The sequence below is a fragment of the Mustela lutreola genome, chromosome 11, assembly GCF_030435805.1.
Source record: "Mustela lutreola isolate mMusLut2 chromosome 11, mMusLut2.pri, whole genome shotgun sequence".
Classification (NCBI taxonomy): Eukaryota; Metazoa; Chordata; class Mammalia; order Carnivora; family Mustelidae; genus Mustela; species Mustela lutreola.
This window is the reverse complement of record NC_081300.1, coordinates 16838883-16859881: the sequence shown is the minus strand read 5'-3', so window position 1 is coordinate 16859881 and position 20999 is coordinate 16838883. Positions and strand designations below refer to the sequence as shown.

At 51.9% G+C, this 20999-nt stretch overlaps 1 protein-coding gene across 2 annotated transcripts in view; it reads right to left on the bottom strand.

Annotated features, from left to right (window-relative positions):
• Positions 1-87: 87 nt before the first annotated feature.
• ALPK2 (alpha kinase 2) overlaps positions 88-20999 on the bottom strand; it is a 115658-nt gene continuing 94746 nt past the window's right edge. Inside the window, exons 12-14 of one of the 2 annotated variants that reach the window (XM_059139483.1) lie at positions 18699-18916; positions 13636-13684; positions 88-865 (exon numbers count right to left, since the gene is read on the bottom strand). In XM_059139483.1, coding sequence (XP_058995466.1) covers positions 637-865; positions 13636-13684; positions 18699-18916 — 496 coding nt within the window. In that variant the 3' untranslated portion in view covers positions 88-636. The other variant, XM_059139484.1, reaches the window with a different exon arrangement.

Sequence of the window (20999 nt, the reverse complement as noted above, 5' to 3'; positions counted from 1 at the left end):
GTCACCGAGTTACTAATCCTGGAGGAAGGCAGAATATAGCACAGATTCTAAGCAGCAAATGTCTGTGCCAAACTTTGCATCTCACACTCTTGGTTTAAATATGAATTTAATTAAACAGAGAATTATTGTCTGATGTGTGAAGAATGAAGGAAATGGCCTTGTGTGTTTGCAACCACCTCTGGCAACAACAGCACATTCAACACTAGTGGGGCAACTTGACCCAATGGAGGAATTCACGTTTTTCTGTGTATACAGAAAGGAAGGGGGGATGGTGTGGGGATGGGCTGTGGACAGACACTCCTCAGCACCAAGTCTTTGACAACACAACCACGTGCCAACACACAAGCAGACAAATAACATGACGTCAGTAGACATGCTAACGGTGAGCACAACGATGGAGCGTCTTTCGGGAGGGACAGCTGATTCTGTCTCTCCGCACGTCTGGTCACAAGTCCTGCCCCGAAATCACTCTGGGGAGGCCAGTAGGTGGTGGGCTTGGAAGCAGGGTGGCACTGGGGCAGCCAGAAATGGGACGGTCACACCGCTGTGTGTGATGCAGGTTACACGTTCTCTCTCGAGTGTTCTCAGATTTCCACCCACGAGACTGTGTGTGACCGCTGCCAGGTGGCCGGCAGTTCATAGGGGACGAGAGGTTTTCTTTTCGGCTGGGGTCCCTGGTGCCACCTTCCTGACGGGGGTAGAGTTGGGCTGAGTCTTGCTTCTACTGACGCTTGGCTTCTTCTGTTTCTGGCTGTTGTTCTGAAGTGACTTCAGCCCCAGCATTTTACAATACTTGTTACACTGGTGCAGCGCTTTGAACTGATCGATGAAGGTCATAGAACAGTTGCCTTTAAATCCTTTGTACCTGTGAATTTGGGTAGAAGGACACATTCTTTTTAAAAACAGGACATCCCACCAGCTTTAACAGGGGAGACTAATGCACATGGAAAATATACTGATTCTTGCTCTAGGCGAGCACATGTTTGCCACAACCATCAGCAGGAGAAACCAACCCTGTAGGATGGAGTAAAGGCAGAGGCCCGCTGGTATGCACAGGACAGACCCAAGGCCTGGGATTGCACAAGTGTTCTAGAAGCTTATGGTCCCACTGAAATAAGCTGCTACTGCTCCTTTTCTTTTAGTCGTAGTGACGAGGGCCGGACCATCTTGCCAAAATTCAGGTGTCCTGGTGGTCTAATAGCCACCCTATCCCACCCAGAGGATCTGAATAAAAAATTATACATGGGGCTGGAATTATATATGGGGCTGGAAGAAATTAGTTTAGACCTTTCGATTCATAGTTAAAGGAATTTAGGCCCAGGGTTTCTGGCACCAGCCAAGAAAACAAAGCAAGTTGGTACAAAAGCCAAGGTAGGGTGCTCCCCTCAGTCTTCCTTCTTGAGCGGAGCTCTGTCCTGTTTTACCCCCTGCCCGGCTCCCCAGCAGGAGAAGAAAATGGGCCTTTGTCAGTGGTGGGTACTAGAAGGGACCATCCTGACCGGCCTCAGCGTAGTCTCAGAGGTTTCTCCTTTGGGTTAGGACATTTAATACTCAAACTATACATGACTGTTTTTTCACACCCCAATCACAGAAGGTTAGTATCCTCCTTGAGGGGACAAATCTCCAGGCCCCCAATGTCCCCACCCACCAAGAAAGCCATTTAATGGGCTGTTGAGAGGATGAAATGAGAAAATCCACACAGACCCCCCCCCCCCAGCTCAACACATGACGTGCTGTACTGATTCAGTTAATGTTGGTCGAGTTATTTGATGATCAGTAACATTTCATCCTGTGGAAGGGATGTAGAAGCCAAGATTGAAGGGTGTGGGAGGTGAATGGGGGAGCAGGTATATGGTATATGGAATATGGTATATGGTATATGGTATATGGTATATGGAATGATTGACATAATTTGTAGGCCCCATACAAAGTGAAACCGTGGCACCATGTTCAAAAATTAGGAAGACATTTGAGACAGCAGTGGAGCATGCGTTCACCGAAGCCCAGGGTCCTTCCGGGCGCAGGTCCCGCCAGAGCACACAGAGAGCATGTCCCCAAAACCGGGCCCCCTGGGTGGGAGAGAGCTCTGGCCACACCCAATTAATAGGACAAACAAGAAATCCACACTGTTCCATCAGCTGGTAGGAACCACAGAGGTGAGCAAACCTGGAATGAATGGGGACCAGGATGGTGCGTGTTTCCCTATGAAATCCGAGTGGGTTTGAAGCTGTTAAGGGAGTAAAAGGTTCCCTTCCTTCATCTCTGGGTCCAGAACATCAGGAAGCAGCTCTATCTTGACAAGTTTGTTACAAATCCAGCCTTCTCCCTGCCTCTCCCTGCTGTGAGGAACTGCCCTGTCCCCCTCGAGCCCGCAGTCCATTTGCTTGTGAAAAAACGGCTTGGCTCCTAAAAGCCAAGCTCCCTCATTGAAGGAAAAGTCTGGAGACGGGAGTTGAATCCAGCAGAGCAGAAGCAATTCCACTGCCAATCACATCATCCTTATGCCTCTATCTTCTGGAAGACCCCGCGAGAAAGGCTGAAATGTCACCCCTCTGCATCCCTCTGGTGCCTGAGCGCTCCCCGGCAGGACCCAGGCAGGACGCGAGTCTGCCTCTCAGCCTGTGCTTGTCAGATGTAATGGGAAACCCAACCCTGTCCTGCTCGAGGGAGGCTTCCCTCCTCATACAAACTAGGAAGGTCATGGGCTGGGGCAGCCTCCCTGTCTAAGTGCACTTGTCACACAAGTCACGGTCACCTGTCTCAGGAGGCCTTGAGGCTTTTAAACATTCAGACAACATCTAGTCTCTGCAGAGAAAAATCACTAATTCACACTTGTGCCTCCCAGAAAATTTGAGAGTCACTCCTTAAGCACTGTCTGGCCGCTGAGTGTGTGATGCCGGGTAACAAGGGAGCCCTGACGTAATGGTTCCTGTGCTCTGGAATGAGAAAGGCTGAGTGTGGGCAAAGCAGCAGGACTTCCGGGCAGCCCAGCTGCCTTCACAAGCAGCCCCTAGGAGCCCAGAGCTGTTCCTGGAAATCTGGCCCCTTTAGATCCCTCTCGCGAGTCCTCACGGAAAACCAGAGGAGCAGGGACTGAGGCTGGTTTTTACTATAGATGGCCATGAACCTGTGGAGGTCCTAGAGAGAGAAGGCTGTTTTGCTTGGTCTAGGAGCCCCTTTCTCAGCCCCCACCTCAAGTGCATTTCAGCGGAGCCCTCTCTGACCCTATCCTCACTATGGGAAGAAATATCTCTGTCCTCCCCGTATCTTTAGGAGAATTACATCCACTTCTCAGACGTCAAGGAATGCCTCACATCTCTGCACAGACTGTGATCTCTCCTAGGACGCTACCTGATTCCCAACATACCTGTCCAGGGGAGGCTTTTCAGTAAAGGTCAAGGAAAAAAATGGACACCAGCCCCATCCCCAGAGCTGCCTCACCTCGGCCCAGAGGGTCTCCAGACCACATTTCTGAACTTTTCCTTCTCTCTGGGTCTAATTTTGGACCTTCAACTTGGCATGTCACGCAATAATGAACTTCCATCCCTTCCCTAGCTCAGTTGTAGATCTTTTCTGGTATGTAACATCTGCAGAATTAAAAATCTTTCTCCTTTCTCAGTTTAGTTTTGGTCTCAGTAAGGATGCTGGACTTCTGCCATGACTTCCTCATCTCTCAAACTCACAGCCATGGCCGATGCCTTAGGAAAAAACAGGCCAACATCCTTTGCGTTCCAAGATCAATTAGCTCCGAGTGTTTCAAAGGACACAAAGCTCTCCTATAGCACCAAACAATGGGGAATACAGGTTCTCCTGCCTCTGGTCCCCCTTGCAAGCCCCATGTGCCACTCGCTACCAGCAGGAGTAGAGGAGACCCTGAATCTCAAGTAGGCTGACATCTCTCCAGCTTGACCCCCCATGGCATTCACCTCTGTTGTTCTTGTTAGATGCATGTACCAGGTTGAACTTGGTTCCTCCAAGAGGTGTATCCTTCCTGGGACCTCAGAAGCATGGTCTTATTTGGAAAGAGTGTTATTACAGATGTAATCAAAATGAACTCACCCTGGAGGAAAGTCGGCCTTTAAGCCAACGTTACTGGTGTCTGAGCAAGAAGGGGAAAAAAGATACAGGCACACGAGAGATACCACGTGACGACAGAGGGCAGAGACTCGAGTGGGAAATACACAAGCCCGGGAAGGCTGACAATTGACAGCCAGCTTGGGAAGCCAGGAGAGAAGTGTGGGGCACATTCTCCCTCACAAGCTCCAGAAGGACCCTACTGTGCAGACACCTGCCCCAACTTCAGACTTCTGGCTTCCAGAATGTGAGAGAATATATTTCTGTTGTTTTAAGCCACTAGTCTGTGGTCGTTTGATATGGTGTCCCTGGGAATCAATACAATGGAACAAAGAGGACCTTACAGAACTTTTTCACACGTTTCCATAGAAAGCTTAGCTCTGGGGAATTTTACTAACTGGATCTTTTTATCCTTCACCTCAAATTAGTATGATTTTCTAGCCCATCACTTGATGTCTATCAGTCTGTCCTCCCTCGTGACCTCTGTAAATAGGACCTACATGCATTCCACCGAAAGTTACCCAATGGGGACTTTGCTTAATTTATGTTTCCCTTGGGATGGGAGTGGAGCATACAAATTACCCAGGGATCTTGTTAAAATGCTGGTTTGGGCTCAGTAGGTCTGGACTGCGGTCTGGGATCTTGCATTTCTAAGGAGCTCTGGGGGGTGGGGTGGGGCACGGGATGCTGATGCCGCTGGTCCAGAAACCCCACCTGGAGGAGCCAGGAGACGAAATGAAGTGTGATGACGTCAAGTCACCCCTACTGCACCTTGGAGACACTTTTCTATTTAGATTGGAACACAGTCATATGGTTTGTTCAGAAAGTTGTGTCCTACGACACCCTAGGAACATCCTGTTTCCACAAGCCTGCCCCAACTCAGCATGGTAGTCGCTACGTATTGGCAGTCATGCTAGACCGATTTCTTGCTGAACAACTCTTCCTCTTTTCTCTCATCTTGTTAATCAGACTCATACGAAAATCACCAGTTGAAGGCATGGCTGGCTTCTCTCTCTCTCTCTCTCTCTCTCTCTCTCTCTCTCTCGGCTCATCACGACTTCCCTGTGCCATGGATCGCCTCCAAACACACCTGGAGAGGGGGAAGTGGGTGGAGACAAGCGGCAGAGACTCCGAGCTCTGGCTCTGTCGAAGGAGTTAAGGTTTTCATCGGGCTTACTAAGGGGCCAGTTAAAGAAAACTTTGCGGGGCCAGAAGCAGCAATAGAGAATCCCCATACTTTGGGCAATCCTTTTAGAAGCAAGCCAGAGGCCATTTATAATGGAAGTTTTAGTTTGATATCCTTTCTGAAGAAAGTTTTAATTTTTAATTTATAGGGAATGACTACAAGGACCCAGAATTCAGGCTGAGGATAGGGGTGAGCAATTGAACTAAACCTCTGGTTTGGTGGGGGGGCGTGTGTACAACAAAGCCAGGGCTGGATTTATGAGTAAATAGAACCGATCTACATGTAGGAAAGGAGGGGCCCAGGCCAGCCCCTCACTCTGGGACCATCTGGTAATTCCTACAGTTCTGCCAACACCCTCTATGTCTTCGTCAGTTCCTTCATGAGGCACCAGCTAGATGGCCGACATGAAGGGCGAGGGGCTGATAAGGATTGATAAGGTGCGCCGCCCATTTCCAGAAGCTGGGCATCTTGTAGGGAAGACAAACACACAAACAATCACATTGTATGTGATAAACAACTACAGGGACCTGGGAGACGGGGCTTTCCCTACTGCAAGGGGGGTCCTGGCAGGAGTCACACAGGAGGGAGAGCTGGGGGGGGTTATGTGGCAGAGGGAACGACATGGGCAAAGATTCGGAGGACGTTCTGGGCAAGCGCAGGTCTTCTGAGGAGGGATGAGGCCAGAGGATGTTCGTGGAAGGCTTCGGGACCCATGCTATGTAATTGTCCCGCGGGTCGGTATTTCCTGAAATATGTTCCAAGGAGCAATAGTCCCACAAGATGCTTTGAAGTAAAAATTCATCCTGTGGTGTGAGCACCACAGGTAATGCTCTGTAATCTCTCTCCCTGCACCCTTGGGCCTCGAGATCACCCACGGGCTCTTTAAACACCGTACAAAGTCTCGCACTGAAGAGACCTACATTTATCCAACCCAGGGTTTCCCAAGATTATTTGACATCAGGAATCTTGTTTTCACACAATCCCTTTCAGAAATGCTTCTGTAAGAGTCACCGAGCTCTTTGGGGGGAGGGGATGCTGTGAGGTCACCGAATCTGTGTTTTCTGCACCAGTTGTGGGATCTTCCTCCCTTTGGAGAGGGGACCTTTGCACCCCACCCCACAGGCACCATGGGAACCCTGGCCCAGCACCTCACCCAGACTCTGACCGGAGCCCCCCGGGGACTGTCCTTGCTGCTGGCCCTGTTGGGCCGTCTCCCACACCACCCCCAGGGTCAGTCAGATCATGGGCGCACACAGCTGCTCAAGGGGGTCCCTGTCCCTGAGAAGCTGTCCAGGCTCTGCTGCTTGACGGACAGCCCGCCCTGCCCTCCCCTGCCCTGCCCTCGCCCTGACGCTTCCTCTTGGCTCCTCCCTCAGGCCCCAGGCTCAGCAGCAGCCTGGGAAGCCTCCATGGAAACCAGCCCTGGCGCTTTCTTCCCTGACATCCGCCCCCGCTGGGGAAAAAAGCGGAATCCTCAAGAGAGGAAAGCAGAAGCGACCCACGAGTCTGGTTCTCTGGTCCTGCTGGCAAGGGCATCCTAGAAGCCTTGCACTCTTGCATGGTTCCTGCTCCCTTGCTGCTGGAGGACCCCCTCCCCCACCAAGCCAGGAGGGGTTCTGTGCTGGGAGCCCCAGGGAGTGAGAGCAGGAGGCAGGCCCTGGGGAGGTGAGGGAGAGCCAGGCATCCACCATGGTCCCCGTTCTTGTGACCACGAGTCCCGTCCCCACAGACACACCAGAAGCAGGAAGAACTCTCCTTCATATCCGAAACCCACACTCGAGTCAGGCCACGGAGGGCCACGGAGGGGATCCTGGAGAGCAGACAGCTCTGATGGAGGCAGTCTGAGGGGCACCCACTGTCTTCCGTCTCAGAGCTTTGATTCCCAAAGCTCCACTCATAACCTCAAATCTTAGCTGCAGAGAGGGCAGCCCCTTTAGGGCATAGGGCCCAGCAGTTGAGATGACAGGACATCAGCATTCCCACTGAAGTGTCCCCGTCAGAGAGCACCCGGGCATGGGCTGCTGGTGGAGGCCACATTGTCAGTGTGCTCAGGGTGGGGTGGCGCTGGCCGCGGCCCCTTCTGTAGGTGACGAGCTCTGAAAGCCTCAGGGAGGAGCTTCAGCTCCTATGGAACATCACTCCACAGTGAGTCCCTCATTCTTTATGGGGCGCGCGCGCGCACACACACACACACACACACCATTCCTTTTTCTAGCTACCTTCTAGAAATTTTCGAGTCTTCTATGGACACACTTGCATTGGTGGCATCTCTGCAGCACGTTCCCTCTTCCATCCCTGTAACCTGGCACTTTGCTAGGACCTTCCTGAAGGCTCTGAGAACTTCTCTCTCCACAGTCCGGTCTTCATCCAGGGTTCACTTTTGTGAACCCTGACCCTTGTGGCCCTCCGTTCCTCCTCACCTGCCATTTCCCCGCTCCTGTCTCCCAGACTGTCCCGCAGGGGACATCTCAATCCCACCCAGCTCTTCAGATGTTCTGTCTGCTCAGACTTGCCTCTGAAGCTGAATGGCAAATGACAAGGAGCCTGGCTGCAGGTCCCTCCAGTCCTGGGGATGGCCGGGCTGGGGGGTAGTGCCAACGAAGCGGGAGAACACCACAGGTCCAACTTCAGTCACTTCAACAAGCTGTCCTTTGCAAGACTTTTGGGCAAAGACCAGGAGACCGCCAAGCTATCCCCACTCCGTGGAACGGTACGTTCTTGCTGACTCTGGGATCCAGGAGACCCGGAATGTGCACCAACAACATTGTTCGTAGTGCCAGCCTTGCCAAAATTGTGAAAAAGGTAAATGTTCTGTTCGTGGGCCTCCAGGCCTCCTTGATGGCCAAGACTGGCCAAACAAACCAGCCACTGGCCAACGCGCTCTACTGGCCAAAGGCTTGATCAGATTAAAGCAGGGTGCAGACTGCCCTCCAGAGTAGATGGCAGTGGGGGCCGTGGGGGGAAGCAGATCATCATGGGGTAAAGTGTCTCTCTCAGGACCTGAGAGACGGTCCTCCAAAGCCTGCATTGGCAGCTCAGCTGGACTGTGTGGGTTCTGTGGGGACACAGCCCTGCTGTGAGAAGCACTTACGGGATGTCAGGAAATTCTGTCCTCGGGTCCCTTTGTTTCCTCCCTCCTGCAGATTCATGCATTAGTGGTCTGCCTGGAGTCACCACACACGTGTACACACACACACACACACACACTCACACACATACCACATGCACAAGCCTATCGTAGGGCTGCATCTCTCGAATACAAATCCTATTTCTTTGCACCCCCGAGCTTGTGTTGTCCTTCCTCTCCAGGTTCTCTCCAGGGTTGCAGACTGGTGGCTGCCGGTGGGCACACAAGACTCCCCGGTGGGCTGCTCTTGGCAGTGAGGGCAGAGCCTTTTTCTGGAGCTCAGCTGGACTAACTGTAGGAGTCTGTCTTAGTCCTTCTCTTCTTCAGGGCTGGTAGGACGTGAGCTGGACATATCGACACCAGCAGAGTCCGCTTTATTGGAACCATTGTCCTTATCAGGCTCCTGCCTTGACATGGGGCTCCCCATCACCTCTTGTCTGTTCTCCCGCGGGGTCCCCTGAATTTGGTTTCTGTGGAAGGGACACTAGACATTGCCATGCGTCTCATGGCTTCTTCTTTCTTTCAAGTGTAGAAATCTGAGATACTGGATGCTGGCCAGCCTGAGCACTGTCCTTCGGGGCCCTTCCTATCAGACCGAAGTGGTCCGGTGCTTACTGACTGGAAAGAAATCTGCCCAGCGCTCTCTTCTTTGTTTTTCTTTAATCCCGCGACATAAACTCAGCTCTTTTATTTTGGAGACTATAAAGGGAAAACATATTGGCTCTGGTGCCCTCTGGTGGCGAATTGCCATCATATCATCGCCCCAGAAATTCCCCGGCTCGGCGGGGGAGGGGCGCGTATTTGCGGGGACCTACTGGGACACCCGCGGGTCTGCTCCCCTGCCCGTGGTTTACGCAGGTTTTGATTTGGTGAAGTTAAATTCCTAGTTATGGAATTAGGTGTTTTCCCTTTTCCCCTTCCAAGAACTCTCCACCGCCGAGCAGTTTCAAATGGGGAAAATACTCAACTGTCCAGTCAGTATCTTGGGTGTGCAGAGAACATGGGTTATTAGATGTGGTGACGGTGCTGTTGGCCACTCTTTGTGCTCTGAAGTTTTCGCGCTTACCACTGCTGGAAGACATGGGTACTGAGGTACAGGCGATGGGTTTCCAGAAGCTTCCTCTCTCTGGCTCCCAGGAGAGACAGGACATACTTTTGCCTTAAGGATCGTTCTAGGAGGTAAAGCAGCCTCAAACAAATAAGCCATGACTGTTCCCATTCTATTTTATGAGATGGCAAATAACCGCCTTCAAAATCGTCGCATTTCCTCTGCCTTCACTCAACAGGAGGACAAGACAGATTGCACTTTCCGGGAGGTCAGCACCCAAATACAGAGTGCAGATTGAGACAGAAGGGACTATTTTCTTTAAATGACACAATGGCTTCTGTTCGTGCCAAAGATCCTAACTACTGCTGGCCAGAAAAGGGTGGGCCCTAAACTTGGGAGACCTCTTTCTTGCTCTTTAAAAAAAAAACCACAAGTGTATCACTTATTATGTAAAAATGTTTTTTCCTAAGTTTATTTTTTTCAGTAATCTCTGGACCCAACCTGGGGCCCAAACTCATGACCCCAAGATCAAAAGTCACATGCTCTTTGGACTGAGACAGCCAGATGTCCCTGTTTATTATTTTGATTATATTAATTATTAGTAAAGTAAGTTAGACTAGCCTCCCCATGCTTCTCCCATCCATGCTTTGTATCTTTCTAACGTGCTTAAGAGACCGCGTGTAATGTTGCCTACAGGAGCACTGCTTCTTGGAATGGTGCCCATTCCCCAGGCGCCTCCTCTTCCAGCAGGGATGAACTCAACCCCCCAGCGTGTTTACTAAGGATTAAGAGAAAGTGCATAATGGACCCTCAGCCGTCAGTCCTCTCTCCTGCTCTCCGCAGTGCCCCCCAGCCTCTTCCTGGGCTTGCGATCCTTCCCCCTGGAGTCTCCTTAGCCTGTCTTGGAGCTGCCTTTGAATGAGAACCTTATGGGTTCTGCCTTTTGCGCTCCATGCTGCAGCTCTGGCTTTCCCTTTCAGTCAAATCTCAGCTCCGATATTGAGGATCTGACCCTTTTCCTTGGGGAGCCTGCCAGCAGCCTGCCTTTCCCTGCACCTCCTGCTCCTCAGTTGGGAAGTAAGAAGGCTGGTCCCAATTGTTGGCTCTCCAGAGCAGAGGGGTTCCCAGGGGCCTCTGAAGAGATCTCCAATTGAGGGTCCCCCTTTTACCAGTTTTTTAAACTGGGCTTCTAAGAAACATTTCTTTGGGGTAAAAAAGGTTGGGACTTAGGGAAAGTTTAAGGAAAAGTCTATAAAAAACAATGGACAAGATGATCTCATATCCCTTCCAAAGCTCTCAGATGCTTCAGAACTTCCTTCTCTCCCGTCTCCTCCCTGACCACTCCTGGGGAGGAAAGGCCTTAAGTAACATTTTAGAGACAACATTTTGCCCTGGGCTCCATCCATCAGCTCTTCTAATGGATATTGGGCACTTGTCCCAAGCCAGATAAGTCACATTAAAGCTGAGAACAAGACCAAGGGATTGGATTTCTTTTTAAATGAGGACCAAAATGTACGAATTCCCGAAAACTGTTAAGATGCTTTTAAAAGATGTCTTAAGTAATCATGCTCTTAAGCTTGTCTTAGTTTCTGAAACTTCTTGGGTAGGTTTCTGCTTCGTTTTGGTGGAAAGTTATTCTAAAGAATGGAATGAAATTTGCCTACCCTGGCATCAGGCTGAGGCAAGAGGGAGAGGGGAGACCGATATTGATCACATGTGTACTGAGCTTCTGGGCCCGGATGTGGATTAACAGGAGGAGGGGCTCCTCGTGACAACCCTCTGTGTCCACATTCTGTAGATCAGTGGCTTCTAGAACTTAAAGTCACATGACCAGGGATGCCTGGGTGGCTCAGTCCTTTAGGCTCCCAACTCTTGGTTTTTGCTGGGGTCATGATCTCGGGTTATGGGATCAAGCCCCAGGACAGGGTCTACACTCAGTGTGGAGTTGGCTTGTCCATTTCCCTCCTCTGCCACCCCTCCCCCACCCCACTTACATGCTTGCTCTCACCGTCTCTCTCTTTCTCAAGTAAATAAATAAATAAAATCTTGAAAATATTTTTTTAAAAAATCACCTGACCACATAGATAAGAACCAGCATTCAAACCAGGTGTGCATGCTGGACTGAATTTGCAGGGTCCCACAGAGAGCGTGGAATCTGCTTTACTTGGGCAATGCTTCTGAGGTCCAGAGAAATCCCTTCATAGATAGCAGCACCATATGTTTTCTTCTCGCAGTGGGGGAAATTGTCCAGGACAAAGGTCTAACTCCGTGGCCGCGAGGATGGCGGGCATGAGATAGCACTGTCCCATGCACACGCAGGATGCCTAGACGCCCATACCACGGGCCAGACAGACTCCCATAACGCAAGAAGAAGCGAGATTGCCACTGGCAGAGTCACAAGTAAATGGCGCGATCACGATTTGAACCCGACTCTCTCTCAAACCCTCCTTCTCCCGACTGTACTGTACGCCTCCCTCCACACTCTCCTCACATGCACAAGGCTACGACCAAGTTTCTAGATTTGTCTGCCGTTCAGGGCTCTCGTCGGCCCTGGGGATGCAGCACGGAGAGAATCCCCACACAAAACTGTCTTCTCCTGAGCCGCTCTTGGGAAGGAAAATACCCAAACTGTATCTTAGTTCTAAACCCATGTCAGAAGCTTTGTGTCATCAGTGAGAACTTAGTGCGTCCGAGTCAATGATCTGGAGGTTAAAAAAGTCTCTCTTTTAACCCCCCATCCTTCCACTGTTCTCTGCCCTTCACTAAGGTTGAAGATGGGTTTACTTGTTGAAGGTCCACTGATGTCGATGGGCGGAAATAACCAGAAAGTTCTTTGGTTAAGTCCTTAGCAGCCGTAAGAGAGTAAGCTCTATTCGGGCCATTCTGTTTACTCTGCTTCTGATGCTTTGACATCTGGGGTCTTGTTACCGTGGAGAGACTGCCCTTCCCAGGGCTAGCCAGTTCCTAGAGATAGTAGATCACTGGCCTCCAGGAACAACTTTCCTATGCAAACTAGCCCATCTCAAGCCCTGTTCTCACCACCTCTCTCCTGGGGTCTCACAGCTTTCTTCATGGCCCCAGGGCTGGACAAGTACAGCCCCCTGCCCCCCCCCCATCCTAGAGCCCACTGACATTTCTCACCGGCCAATCCCAAGCTTGCTTTCCCTGCCCCACCCAATCCTTCCCTTGGAAACCAAATCAAAGTCGTTGCTCATGCTTTCCCCACACTCCCTCTGCCTCCCAACTGAGCCTGGTGCTTCCCTGTGTGAACACCATGGTCCAGCCCTCTTGGGGACCGTGAGCAACAAACCCTTCTTGGTGGCTGTTGTCTCCTTTTCCACCCAGAAAAGGACTGGCCTCCCCATACCTGAACAGTAATAATGCAAAAGCCATCCACCGCTTCTAAACGTCATCTGTCCCTCTATTTCGTCCTTGTGACAGACTGTCTTAGGACATGGGTCCAACTCAGAACTTCATGTTCACTAAGAACCACAAATCGCCTGCTTTCTCAGTGGTGGTCCAGCAAAGCAGACAGAAGGCACAGGTGTACAAGAGATACGCCAGTAAGTTGTTACAGTGCTGTCTGGGCGTAGCCCACAGGGAACCAAGCAGTGCCCTACACTAAACTGGGAAACAAAGCCACGCAAACACCAGAGTAACTCATCACAGCTCTTCCCTTGCCATTTGCTCCTGAAACCACCTCCAGGGAAGTGTGGGAGCCTCGGGAAGGACTTTTTGGGATGGGGGTGGGGAACACATTAAAAATACGCAAATTGAATTCACTGCGCTCAAATGCAAAGAAGAAATTTAAGAAGCTTCTAATAGTGAAGCTATCAAAGGCAGAAAGATGGAACGTTCATGATTAAAAGAAATTCCAGTCATGTTGGCGCTGACCACCACCTCCCCCCACGCCGACCCCGCCCTCCTGGAAGCAATTCATCCTGCCTTGTTTTCCTAGAGTTCTTTTTTTGTTTGTTTGTTTGTTGCAAAGTTAGAAAACAAATGTGTTTCCCGGGGAGAACAAAGCCCATAAATATTTTATGGACGTGAGAGAAGCGAATTGAGTTCATCCCAGGAACATTTGTCATCCGCAGTTAGGACAAGAAATCGACTTGGCCCCGTCAGTTCCACAGTGTGTGCCTGGCAGGGCTTTGGAAGCTCAGAATCGAATGAGATGTGCTGGGGTTTTTTTCTACTCACCCTTTAGCCAGTGTTGCTATGCCAACGTCTGTTAACTTCATTCCTACACCTACAGGAAGAGAGAGCAGAGACGGGATTTGTGTTACCCAGGGCTCCTGGGAAAGGACCAGCCCGGGTTTCCTGGGGGGAGTGACAGCCCCACCTGCCTTCCTTCCCTACAGAAACACACGTTCCTCCCTGTTTCATCGGTAGAGGCCTCTTTCTGTCGACACTGACAGCCTTTTGGACATACATCCAGCGTGGCAGGATAATAATGGGGGGATGGCAGCCCTAGGACCGCGGCTTAGGGGAGTTGTGTCTCTCGGGATCCAACGGTGGGGCCTGCCACCCCCTGCTGCCCTTTGTAGCTTGGGCAGCGATGCCCCCTGTGTGCCTGGCCCATCCCTGCTACAGGAGGAGGGAGGTCAGCAGCCCTGTGAGTGGCTCTGAAGCTCGCTGCTTGCCCCGCAAGCTCTCTCCCTAGAAGAGCTCTGACTGGGGACTGGTCTGCACCACTGGGTCCCCGCAGTGGCAGGGGGCGTGCATGTGTGCGGCGGGTGGGGGGTGAGGTCAGCCGTGAGAGAGTTCAAGATGGCACAGGATCTGTTCCCAGCCATGTCCCATCTCCATAATGATGGTTTCCCAATCAAGGAGGGAAGATTCTCAGGCTTGGCTCTAGGCCCAGGGACGCACTCCTGAGTTATACATGGAGACTTGTCACAACTGGCCTGGAGATGCTGGCCACTGTGACCCATGGTCTGACCCTTTGACTCATCCTAATCTCCACCCATTAAACCATGTGGGGGCGGTTACCAACACCACAGCCATCCACACGGCTGCCCAAGCGTCCCACTCTGGTTCAGCAAAAAGCCACAATATCCCTGATGGAAACATAAGAACACAGAAGGCTTTTCACCTCTGCCTCTCCAGCAGGAGCAGCCGAGAGAGTGGCTGAGGAACCAGGGACATACAGAAAACGGAAAATCCTTCTGTCTTGCAGGGAGGGGAAGGGCAAGAGTCGCTGTCCCCTGGGGCCGCAGAGAAGAGCCAGGCTCTCACCCTGTCCCCGTCTCACCCCGCATCCCTGACCTCTTCCAGATCTGGAGGAAGACAAGCCTTTCCGACGCCCAGAGTGTGGATGGCCCCGAGCCTCTCCAGACTCTCCTTGCCAGGCCCGGGAGCAGCTCGGCAACTGTCTCTCTAGGGTGGTGGCCATGGGCGCGGGCTCCAGCTCAGTGGGCCTCCGCCTCAAGGGCGCTCCTACAGTCTCGTGACAGGCCCTCCGTGGCGGAGCATGGAGTCCACGGTGCTCCCCACCAGTCTGTCTGGCTTGCCTCCTCTTCTCTTGCCCCTACGTCTTGTCCCCCCCCCCCAGGCCTGTGGTCACTGTATTTCCCATGGCCTGCGGGTGACCCGCTCTCTGAGGGGACTGGCAGCACAGAAACCGGTCTGGGGTGTGGACCAAGCAACCAGCGTCCTCTCTCTCCCAAGTCCCCCCCCCCCCCCCCCCCCGAGGTCAGACGTGATGGCAGCTAAGCTCCGTGAGCCTCCACGCTGGGAACGCTGCTTTCAGAGGCCCAGGAGAGGAACACTAATGGGTTAATGCTCTGAGTCAGCAAAAACACAGGCCATGCGGCTCTTCAGGCTGGCTGGTCCGACAGAAGCTGCTTTGCCGCGTGCACCTGTGAGCTGATCAGACCCGGCACTTCGGAGGGCCAGTGAGCATTTTAAAGGCCGCTTTTGCAGTGGGCGACTGATTCACCTCATTCTCCCAAAGCTAACAACTAGAACGTATGCAGAAGTGCTTCATGTAGCCTTTATTACGGGGGCTGCGCTTTAAAAAAAAAAAAAGAAAGGAAGAAAGAAAGAAAAAAGGGCACCAAATTGTAAAAGCCCTCTTCGGACATCTTGTTTTTGTGGAGCTCTGTATTTAAAAATCTCAGCTCTGAGCTGCATTTTAGTCCAATTTCAAGAAGTCATTTGGCCAAAGGTCCTTGAACTTGTGGATCGCTTTTCCCGCCTCTCGCAATTACCAGCTATCACTCACAGTGGAGAAAAAGAGAATATAATTTTGAAAAGGAAACATCTCAGTTCAGTAATTTGCTGGCGGTTCAATCAAAATCTCCAAAAGGGTAATAATTTGAATTCTAGTGTGCAGCCATGGGAGGTAGCGGGGGATAGCGGGTCGTGTCTGGTGAAAGGAAGGAAGAAGGCAGCATCAGGAATTTGTTCTCCAGAACTTGGGTTATTGGGTCTTTTGGGGTGACTGCTTCTTAGGAACCCTCGTGGTCTCAGCGACGGGCAGATCTCAGGGCCAACCACACGCGGGGCTTTCCCCCCCAAGCTTGCCGAACCCCCCTCAATCCCGTCAACAAGCTACGGCAACATGTGAAGGGATCGCTTTTAAGAGTCTGAGAAGGTCATAGTTGAGTTTGGGTTTGTTTGGGCTTTTTTTTTCTTTTTTCATCCTAGTTCCGGCATCTCAGTCAAATTAGAAAATGTATGGGTTCTCTAGAGAGTGGATGTGCTATCTCCTCCACAAAGATGATGACAGTAACAAGATTTTCCCCAGCAGCAGAGAGTAAAAACACCCCGTTAGACACCGTGCCAGCGCAGTGGACCGCACACGCCGTTCCCCGAGAGATGTAACATTCCACGGAGCTTGTTCGCAGGTGCCTAGAAGCAAAACGAACCCTGCACGGAGCTCTGGGGCGCTGCTTTTCAGCAGAAGAACTATACTTATTGCAAAATTAACTCTGAGGGAGAAAAGATGGAGGGGGGAATCCAGACCCACACAGCCGGAGTCTAACTAGAGAGCTGTGTATTAAGATCGTGGGCATGTGTACGTGTGTGTGTGGCAGCGGAGTCTCCAAGGCAGCTGAGCGGGTGTGCAGCCTCCAATATGCAGATCGACCCCACCTGCAAGGCTCTGACCTTGCAGTTCCCAGCTGGCCCTCAAGAAGGCCCTCACTGGATGCTCTAATTTCGGGAGACACTTGGAAATCTCTTACAAATTGGTAAATTTGCGGTTTAGTGGAAAGAGCTTGGGTTTTGGGGTCCGAAGCCACAGGGCAGGGTCTCGGACTCCTCTGCTTATTAGCTGGGTGACAGCAGGCAATTAAAGCATTGTCTCTAGGCCTCTGTTTTCTCATCCGTAAAATGGGATCCTAATGTCTTCCTCTCAGACTTCTGTCTTCTGTTTGTCTTACGTCTTATGTCTTCCTTTTGTCTTACGAAGATCAGACAGAAATCACAGGAAAAAATGAGTACATACGCAAAGGAGGATGTCATTGAATCTTTTTGCAATGTCTTATGTCTGTGTTTATTTCAAAATAAAAAGCTTAAAAAATCGGGGTACACTCACTCTGTGGCAGTGCTGTGCTATGTGACTTCCCAGCCTGTTTGAGCCCCCCAACACCCCCCTACCCCCTCACCACTCAGGTAAAGGACTGAAGCGCAGAGAGGGAAGTAACTTGCCCAAGGCTCACAGCTAGGAAGCCGTGGGAACAGAACCCAGAGGCCGTCTTGCTCTTTACCACCAGCTGTAACAAGAGCTAGAGGTCCTCATCGGCAACAAGGTCTGACGTACAGCGGGCATACGATTATAGCTCAGATTTTTCTTCACAGTATTATTTGGAAAGGAAGAGGAAAAGGAAAACCTTTGTGGTAGAAACTGTTGGTGCCCCACCCACTGTCCTCACCCTAACCACTTCCGTGCACTCTGGCTACCCCCCCATCCCCGTGCCACCAGCATCTCTTTGCCTGAGCTCACGGGAGCCTGCTTTGCTCAGCTTGGCTTGTCCGTGGGCAGGTGGCAAGTTCAGGGGCATTAACACCCACACCAGGAGTAGCTGCCCACTGGTAGCTAAAGACAACTGGTGTATAAATACCACTGCTCCCTCCCTTCTTGCGTGAGATAATTCTGAGCGGCGTGCTCTGCACAAGCTCCCAGAGTCTCCCCAGCAGGCAGGACCTTTAGTGACCTGCAGCAGGAACTGGCTGTGTTCCAAGGCTCCCTATTGGCTGCCTTTTCACTGCCTGTCATACTCCTCTCTCCTAGCAGGGTCGCCTGGGATCCCCTCCCCAATATTTGTACCTGAACATGAGTGTGCAGGAAAGGACTCACCTTGCCCAAATAAAGGCTCAATCCCCACCCGGCTCCTGAGAGGTAACCTCCGAGCCCTGGAATGACCCACCTGGTAAGACCGTCTTTGTCTACCTGGGGTGGTGGTGTGACCTCTGGAGAGGCTAGAAACCAAAGTCCATCTTGAGGCGAGTTATGCCAATGGGATGGATCTCCAGTAAAAACTCTCACCACCAAGGTTTGGGCGAACTTCCCCGGAAGGCAGTAGCATGCACACGGCCACACACATCACTGCTGGGAGACGTTGGTGCTGTCTATGCGGCTCCACCGTGACAGGGGATCTGGAAGTTCCCCCGGGCCTCCCCCTGTCTCTGCCCCACGAGTCTCTTCCTTTTGCTAATTTGAGTCTGTATCCTTTCACTGTAAGAAACCATAACCAAGAGTGTAAAGGATTTTCTGAGTTCTGTGAGTCCTTCCAGCAAATTATTGAAACAGAAGGAGGTCTTGGGGAACCTCAAACTGCAACTTGTCTCAGGGTGGTCTCTCTGGGTATCCTAATTGTCATAGCCCACTTCATAGGAAAAATGCACTCCCATCGATTTGCATATAAATTGAAAATGTGCAAACTAGCCAGCAGGGCTTGAAAATCTAAAGCAACTGCCCTATTAACAACAAACGATTACGTCTTAATTTATCTTTTGGTACAGTCAGATTTTCCTCTACATTTCTGAATTGCCCCTGTAGAGGACAGAACAATCAAGCCAGTCTTCGGTCACCTGTGGTAATAGGTGTTATTGGCGTGAATTATTATAATGCACTCTATTACTCCGTTTGGCTGCTCATTTCAGGCTTGTTTCTGATGAGACATTAGTAACACCTCCTGCTGGTAAAGATGCTTAAAGGCATCCGGCAGACCTCTCCCCCTCCTCCCATCCACACCCCAAGGAACATTCCAGGCCCCACGACACCCCTGCAAGCCAGGTCAGGCTGCTTTCCTCACCCTGCATGTCCGTGACCAAGAGGCAGCCACTCGTCTTCTGGTATACCCAGTGCTGGAAGGTACAGCACTTCTGACCAGCCTCCGAGTCCCTCCTCAAGAAGTTGATCTCCTTCCCATCCCGGATGGAGTACTTCACGAACTCGCCGATCAGCTCCTCCTCCACGGTTGCGTACGGGATGTTGTTGTCAGGGCGATAGATGAGGAAGATAGGAATTATCCTGGAAGGCAAGACAGCACGGCCACACATCACGTTCTCACCTGGAGATGGAGACTGAGGGTATTCTGTCTTCACTCGGGGGAGGCAGGTGCAGAACAAATTCCTGGACTCCACTAGATGTAGGCAGACCCCGACCACAATGACTGCTCAGCAGGTGGGAAGATGTATTCCCGTCTTTCATTTGTGCCTCGAGTTGGTCGGAAAGCCCTCCTTGGGATGGAGTTTGCCTGCCCATGTAGGAATGAATGTTTGTGTCTCAGTGACCCACCGGCCATGTGTCCATTCATCACATCTCCCTCCTTCCTCCTTCCTCCCGTCCATTCATTCAGCAAATACTCATTCAGTGGTTTCTATCTCAGTCTTCCGATGCTGTTCCAGAAAACAGCAAAGAACACAGAGGCTCTGCGCTCAAGGATCTTACATTTAAATGAGGGAGACAGGCAATAAACAAGTCAATGTATAGTGCCAGGGGCTAGGTGATAAAATGAAGCAGTGGAAAGGTGCTAGGTAGCACCGGGGTCGGGGAGGGGGATGCTGTTTTACTGAGGGAGGCCAGAGGAGGCCTTGCTAAGAAAGAACGTTTGAGCAGAGACCTGTAGGAAGGCGGGGTAGGGAGCCATGAGGGTATCTAGGGGAGAAGCATTCTAAGTAGAAGGAACAAAGGGAAAAGGCACCAGTGCAGGAGCATTCTTGGTGGGTTCCAAGAGCAGGGAGGGGCCTGTGTGGCTGGAGTAGGGTCAGCAAAGGGGAGGTGGGAGCAGGTGGGTGCGGACAGGGGGCAAATGGGAAGCCAGAACTTGTGGGGTCTGGGAGGCCATTTGAAAAACCATTCGGATGAGAAGCCACTGGAGGGTCTTAGACAGAGGAGTGCCGCAATCACACACCCTTGTGGCAGGAGGACTCTGCCACTCTGCGGAGAAGGGGCCGTGTGGGGGCAAGGGCAGAGCAGGGAGATCAGGCGGCACACTGCACAACTGTGACGGCGGCCCCGGGGGGAGAAGGGATGCGTCCCGACTGCGGTTTTCAGCACAACCCATTCGCTGTAGCACCTTAGATGGTATTTCACACCCGCTCCTCCCCTCCCCAGCCGCGCTCTCGCTTCCTGTTTTACCGTGAAGACTGAAACACTCAGAAGAGAGCTTCCTCGCCCCCTCCCCCTGCGCCTCTTCTCCCACTGGTGTCCCAGTCTGGCCAACCCCTCTCATGCTCAGGGATGTTTCGCCAGGAAGTTCTCCCGCCTCCTCCGCCCGCTTTTCCCTCTAAGAAGCATCCTTGCCAGGGCCCAGCTCTCCGCCCCTCGACGCCTGACTCACGGCTGACACCCAAACTCAGGTCAGTTTAGCCTCACGGTGGGCGACCCCTCCCCTCCCAATCGCCCTGGAACCCCCTCACAGGGGCGTGTCCACCAACGAAGGGCACCAGCAGCACCCGTGTGGCCGAGTCCAACGGTCTCCTCTGTGCCCGGGTCTTACGTGCCCTCAGTGGTACTGGACACAGCTGAGCTCTCAAAGCACCTTCCCGCTGCTTCCAGAAACTCACTTCCTCTTGGTCTCCTTGCTCCACTGGCTACGTTCTTCCCGTCTCCTTCGCTGGAGCCTCATTTCTCCCCAGCCTTGAGAAAGAGCTCTGCTCGCTCTGCCCACACCGGCTGGTGACCTCCTTGCTCGAAGGACGGTCCGCAGGGCGACGGTTTCCACATTTCTATCCCCGGTGCAGACCTCTTCCCTGCGCTCCTGACTCACGCGCCTGGCCTCCTGCTGTCTTCGATCCATCTTTAAAAGGCATCTCAGATTGAACCCAGCCCAAACCGAACTCCTCACGGGCCCCAGACTCCTGTCTCGGCCCCACCTTGGTGACTGATGACTCACCCTCCTATTCTTTTCATCCAATAAACATCTCCCCAGTAGCTTATGCCAGAATCTCGAAAACTCACCAGGAGAGCAAACACGGAAGAGGCACAGCCCCTACTTTGCATGGACAGCGCTGGGGAGAGGTCTGTGTGTGAGTGCATGCGTGTGTGTGTGTGAACGTGTGTGCGTGTGTGTGTGTGTGTGTTTCCCAGTGCGCAATCCTCTGATTTTGGT